The sequence below is a fragment of the Telmatherina bonti genome, assembly GCF_933228915.1.
Source record: "Telmatherina bonti genome assembly, chromosome: 15".
NCBI classification, from domain to species: domain Eukaryota; kingdom Metazoa; phylum Chordata; class Actinopteri; order Atheriniformes; family Telmatherinidae; genus Telmatherina; species Telmatherina bonti.
The window spans coordinates 23921985-23929080 of record NC_136613.1 but is presented as its reverse complement, the minus strand read 5'-3'; the positions used below and the strand labels follow the sequence as shown (position 1 = coordinate 23929080).

At 40.2% G+C, this 7096-nt stretch overlaps 1 protein-coding gene across 1 annotated transcript in view; it reads right to left on the bottom strand.

The window, feature by feature from the left end:
- Window positions 1–458: 458 nt before the first annotated feature.
- LOC306766729 (polyprenol dehydrogenase) overlaps window positions 459–7096 on the bottom strand; it is a 32059-nt gene continuing 25421 nt past the window's right edge. Inside the window, exons 6-7 of the mRNA XM_079254551.1 lie at window positions 3181–3388; window positions 459–796 (exon numbers count right to left, since the gene is read on the bottom strand). Of these exons, the coding sequence (XP_079110677.1) occupies window positions 617–796; window positions 3181–3388 (388 nt within the window). The 3' untranslated portion in view covers window positions 459–616. The remainder of the gene's footprint in view (window positions 797–3180; window positions 3389–7096) is intronic.

Below are 7096 nucleotides of genomic sequence, written 5' to 3'. Positions count from 1 at the left end.
CATTCTTTTGCATTATCTAAGCAACATATAAATGATTAAGTTATTGCCAAAACACATCTTACTGTTTGCACAAATTTTATCTCAATACACAGGATTGCCTGGAACAAATTTAGTTTGTTGCTTATTAATGACGGCCGGTTTAATGACATTAAGGCAGAGTCAGGCCTGTGTCATTGTGGATTTGTGTTTGGGGCAAATTCACTGTTTGATATCTTATAATTGCTACAATCAGGGAATCAGTTTACCAACATTAACCTTTGAATGGCTTATGAATGAAGGGCAACTGCCTACAGATGACACCACTAGGTGGCCTTTATGTGAGAACATGTATTGTAGCTTTGCTTGCTCACATGAAGAAAAAAAAAAAAAAAAAAAAATCTCCATCCTGTGTAGCCCTTCTTTGCAACAAAAAGGATATCTTCATTTCCTAAACACCAACCACAATCCAGTGGTGGATTTTGACGCTCCCAACATAAAATGCTACCAACAGCTTGAAGTCCAGATGGAGCAAAAAATAAAAATGGAGAAGAAGAATGTGGCTGGTTGGCCCGTGTTTAGGGTCTCAACATGATGTTGTCAAATAGGTTTAGTCCTGTTGGCCATCTTAACATCAAAGCTATTGTAGTCCCAGCAACTGGATGCTGATTTCCCATAAGCTCAGCTGGAGTAGCAGGTCAAAGGTGCTTGGTGGTGTCATCTCTCTTTGCCCATTGGCCCAGAAGCCTCCTCCACAGTCCCCATCAAGGCCTGGTGACAGAGCAGCTGACAGCACAGTGGCAGCACCCTCTGCAGGATTCTAGGAAAACCACAAACGGGCAAAACAAAGGTTACTGCACAGCAAAAATAAATAAACATCAAAAAGAACAGAAATGACTGCAGGTCAACAAGATCATAAACAAGCTATCACTACAAAAGAAAAGGACGAGGAGAGCTTGTTTGTTTGTTTTGTTTGTATGTGTGAATGCTAGGGAATGGCTGATGTCATTGCATGTTAACATCATTGGAAAGGAGGCTCAGGGTAATTGCCTGCTTGTGTGTGTATGTGTGTATGTGCCAGTGTGCACATGTGTGAGTGATGGCGGTTTCACAATGATCTCAGCGTGAGCTGGGGAGATCTGGAGCAGGTTTTTGAGCAGATCACATTCTAAGAGTATCAGTGGTACTATTACACGAAACGGTGTGTGGAGGCTGCAGTGCGGCCCAAAATTTGAACGCATGAATCTCAGCTTCTCTTATGAATGAATTATGGTTTTAACTAACAGGTCAAATCTAGTATTATAAAACTGGTAAAATCAACAAATTATTCACTAATCATTTTGCTGGCTGTAATCTTCTGGTTTGTCCACACACAGACACACACACACACACACACACACACAGGGATTTCAATGTTGACTAAACTACTGACTAAAACCATTTTAAGAAGAGAATAAAATCTTTGCTCAGGTCTTTCCAATTTCTTTCCTTTGGTTACAAAAGAACAGCTTTTATTAATTCTCAAGGATACTGATTGGGTTATACTGACCAAAAAAGACACTATAGGATTTCTCCAACTTTTCAACATCAGCAAGCATTTACTTATATTTTCTGTTTGAAATAAACCAAAAGAGACATGAGTGGCCTTCTGAGCATGAGAACACACAATATTCTAATGATGCATTAGGTCTATAGATGGGTAAATGCATTTATTAGATGTGTCTGCCTTTAAGTGTATTCATGAAGTAATTAACTGAGCAAACTGAGTATTGGTGCACTACATCACACTAATAATGTAGTGCACCATTCAAATAATTTCTAAACTGGGCTCTTGAGGGAATACAGAAATGCAGACTGTGAGAATGTCCATGTATTAATTCATTTATTTATTCATTTATTTTCTATACCGCTTAGTCCAATTAAGGGTGCGAGGAATCATCAGGGACAGGGTACACCCTGGACAGGTTGCCAATCCATCCCAGCGCCAACACAGACAGACAAACAACCATTCTCGCTCACATTCACTGGGAGAATGTCATCAAAAACAAGAATTTGTTTTAGATCTTTAAACATATGCCAGGATTTGTCTTTTTATTCATGAATACAGTTTAAAATCTTTTTTTTTTTTTTTTAAATCAGTTGCATTATTGTAATGTGTTGTTTTCCTCCTAAAACTTCTTCTTCATCTTCTAAAACTACAGCTCTGCGTGCAACTAAATGTTACAGCCTGAGATAAAGAGATAGTGTTACAGGCAAGAATAACAGTTTCCCTATGTGGGGGTGTGTGTCTGTGTTAATGATTGCATGCAGGAGTTTATGTGATTAATGTGTTTGCTTATGTGGGTCAGAACCATCCCAAAGGTTATGCTTGGAGGCAAATGCCCGAAACAGTCACAGTTTAGGGCTCAAACATGCACACAAGTCTTTCTTTATTAAATCGCAGGGACATGAACACAGGCCTGAGGACGTGCCTAGGAGCAATGCAAAGAAGACTTAAAAATATGACATAACGATAACAACTAAGCTTTATTCTTAGTGGCACCTTCATTTTCATTGATGTGGATGGACTGTGTTGAAGTGCACATGCAGTGTCAGTGGCTCATCTCAAAAACAAATGCAGGAATTTCTCTTTGCTTGCCTGCTCTTTCATGTGCGTTTGTTTTTCTTGGTTCATTGATTTACTGAGGACACACACACACACACACACACACACACACACACACACACACACACACACACACACACACACAGAGACACACATAAATAAACCTAATTTAGCTGAAATTTATTTTCCGGGTTGTCTTCTTAAGTTCATATTATTTACATGGAAGGTGTTGAGACAATATCTGTAAAACTCTAGATGCACCACCTACTAAAACAAGTTAGATGTTAATTTATGGGAAACAAAAATGAAATGTAGATGAAGTCTTTACTGCACTTGACATTACTAATATGGATCTTTTTTTTTTTTTTTTTTAAATCTCTTTTACACATTAAACAATAGAGTAGCTGCAAGTAGAAAGTTTTGTTTTAACAATAAAGAAAAACTATATATTAAATAAACTTAAACAATAGATAAGCATGAATATTCAAATCATTTGTTCTTTAAAGGGCAAATTTGTCTACTTTAATACTGATTGCACTAGAGCAGCTTTTGTAATACTGTTGTGCAAAATGTCGACCACAGTGTGGGTGGTGTTTTACCCTAAAAAGCAGGCGAGCAACGACGCTTTGTGCTAGACGGAGAGGTGTCCAGAGATGGCGATAGAGAGCAGTATCCACCATGCCGGGATCCACAGCGCATGAGATAACTGGGAAACCTCCACGCTGCATCTCCTGGTGGAGCTGGGAACTGAATAACAGCTGTGCCAGCTTACTGGAACTATAAGCAGCATGAGCTGAATAATGCTGGCTGAAGAAAGAAAGAAAGACAGTATTTCAAGCTTTAATATGAAGCTCAAGTGAACAAATCAGATCTAAGCAATCTTTAGACAAAAGAGGTAACAAATTGCATTTTTTTTTAACATGTACCTTGTATAGTGAAAGCTTAACAGTATAACAAGAATCCTCAGACTTGAGAGAACAACAAATACACAAAACAACTTCATGGGAGAGCAGTGCCAGCAAACACACCAACTTAAGATATACAGCTTAGGGCTGGGCGATATGACCTTTTAGTAATATCCTGATATTTTTATGCCATGTCACGATATACGATACACACTACTCACAAAAAGTTAGGGATATTTGGCTTTCAGGTGAAATTTATGGAAAATGCAATATGTTCATGCTACAGTGATATAATATCATAAAAGTAAGACATTTAAGTAGAAGGATGCACTACTGATTTCCTCATCTCAAAAAATTCATTCAACACAAAAGGTAACAACAATGGTAGTTACACCACAACAAAAAATTTGAACGTCTCAGTATCTCGTCATGTGCCCTTGAGCATCAATTACATCTTGACAACGACGTCTCATGCTGTTCACAAGGCAACTTATTGCCTGCTGAGGCATGGCATCCCACTCTTCTTGAAGGGCAGCCCTCAGGTCATTGAGGTTCTGGGGTGCAGGGTCTCGAGCCTCTACACGACGGCTCAGCTGATCCCACAGGTTTTCAATGGGATTCAGGTCTGGAGAGAGTGCAGGCCATTCCATTTGAGGTACACCAGTCTCCAACAGCCGCTCCCTGATGATGCGGCCTCGATGAGCAGGAGCATTGTCGTCCATGAAGATGAAATTAGGCCTGTGCTGTTCATGTAGGGGCACAATCACTGGATTAATGATGTTATTCAGGTAGTATGTGCTTGTCACTGTACCATTCACAAAGTGTAGGGCAGTTCTGTACCAAGTGGACACCCCTGCCCACACTGTAACACCGCCACCACCAAAAGCTCGCCTGGTGACAACAGTGGCTGATGCATAGCGCTCTCCCTGACGTCTCCAACATCGTTGCCGGCCATCATTTCTGCTCAGTGTGAATCGACTTTCATCAGAGAACAGCACTGAGGCCCACTGGTTCCTCGTCCAGCGTAAATGCTCCCTGGCCCATGCAAGACGATGATGCCTGTGCCTGGTGGTGTGGTCAGATACCCGTGCAGGTCGTCTAGCACGCAGACCACGCTGATGGAAACGGTTTTGAATGGTCTGACGTGACACTTGGGTGCCTCTCACCTCTCTTAAACGTGCCTGGAGTTGAGTGGCATTCATCATCCGGTTTCTCAGGGCAGTGTTCACAATGTAGCGGTCATCAGCACGTGATGTGGCCAAAGGACGTCCACTTCTAGGCCTTTCTGTGACTCTTCCAGTCTCTCCATATCTCTGTTGCAACCTGCTGATGACACTCTGTGACACTCCAAGCTCAGTGGCCACTTCTGTCTGAGAACGTCCTGTTTGAAGCATCGCAATGGCAAGGGACTGTTGTTCCATTGTTAGGTGTCGTCTTGGTCTCATGATGTCAAAATGTGAACAGCATGATGGGGACAACTGTTTAAACACCAGCTCTAATTGAACCAGGACATTTATTGGTCAATTCCAGGATCACACACCTGCCATGATTTTTGCCGTTAAGCTCCTTGTTAGAGAACAGCAACTTGTGCAAAATTTATTGAAACATTTAACAGTTGGACATGTGCATTTAAAAGCTTAGAGAAGATCACATTAAGTTCACCTGTACAGGTTTGAATGCATTTTAGGCTTGTTGTGAAATTTCACCCAAAAGCTGAATATCCCTAACTTTTTGTGAATAGTGTATATCTCGATATTTACCTTAGCCTTGAATTAATGCTTTGGTGCATACAATCACATCAGTAAGATGATTTTGTGTCTCCATTAAAACATAATTGTTCATACTGCATTAAGATCTGCTGATTTTAAACATTTATGCCAAAAGGATGAAATTGTAACGAAGCAAACTGATCAAAACCGTATTTATTGAACAGTTAAAGCAGTGGCAGAAACATGTCATTTTAAAACAAAATAAAGTGCCTTTGCATGATGTAATAAATGCAACGTATGAAAATAGGTGCTCTAGGGGGGGACTTTTCAAATGATGAACTATTATAAGGCTTTGCTTTATGGATACGTTTTTGAGTTGTCTTGTATTTTTTTTTAATCGCAGAGTTTAGCATAGAAATCAGTCTTATAATACAGGCAGAATGTCCTCCTATCGTCTCCAATAAACGGCTTCAGACAGTTTTTAATTCAGGATTCCCACTGCTTTCTGTACTTTCTAGAGACATAACGAGCTAGATAAATATGCTTGTGTCACACACACACAGTGGATGAGGTGAGTAAGTGACAGAGGTTGTGAATGTAATCAAATATAATGAATTATTTTTGCGTGACGTGAAAAACTTTGTAATTTACGTCCCACTCTGTAATCCAGAGCGGGATCAGTAGCGGATGTGGCTGTTCATTGTGACTGTAGGTGTAGTCGTGCAGGTGTCCTCTCTGCTCCTCTCTGCTTAGGACTGGCTGCAGCTGCAGCCGGAGCGACTGAGTGCTTTAGGACGGGGAGAGACTCTCGTTCCTGACAATAACTTTACAATACGCGCTTTAAAGTCAGTCGCCAAAACACCAGGAAAGTCTCCAATAACTCCTGTGAAAGTTGCTAGATTTGTTGCTAGTCGCTTTTCACAAAAAGTCACCAAATTTAGCGAGAAAGTGGCTACACGCTGCCTCTCATGACGTAGCACGTAGCTCTCGTTATGTACGTAACGAGGTGCGCTTGCTTTAACTCTCCGTGCAAAGCGGTGCAGTGTCGAGGAGGAGTGAGAAAACCCCACAGCTAAAAAAATCTGCGTGACAACAGGATACTCAAATATGACAAATATAGGCATTTTCTATATTCGCACAGGGGACTAGCCACGATATCTCGAGTATATTCGATATATCGCCCAGCCCTAATACAGCTCATCTTATTCATTTGAAAAAGATTAAATCTCCACATTTCCACATCTAAACTGTCTCTGTTGATGAGATTTCACCTGTTTCTTCTTGGAGAAATGAATTTGACAATTAAACTATGATAAATTTAACAAACTCGTACAATTCCTGCCGTCAGACGCATTACAATCAACAGCAAATGACACAGTCACCGATGTCTGATAAGCAATCTTGTTTGCTTACCTTAGGGAAGCTTTAGCTTTCTAGGTATTATATTTGAGGGTTTTGCTATAAATCATGCTGTCTAAATGAGTGGTATCATAATTAAGTTGTGAATTTGTGTGACGTCATCTGTGGAGTTACATATCTGCTGGGTTAATTAGCGACATGATATGATGATTCTGTTATTTTTTCCAATTTCAAACTAAACAATTCTTTCTCTTTGGTTCCCAACACTGCGCCCATCATGTCTAAAGCTGAGTGGGTGTTGAGACAAGTTAAGAATAAACAGATCAGAGAACTAAACTCTCAAAGGAGCTATATCAAGTTAATAGCATTTGGGTCTGAGGTCCTCTAGTTCAGATAAAGTCTAGTTTAGATTTGTAAGTCATTGGTATAAATATGTTCGGTTTTGAAAAGGAAGACTTTTTTAGAATTGAAGAACACTAGGCATAATCCTCATACATGGACATGAACGATAAAATGATGACATTAAGGCTACTAACAGTTTC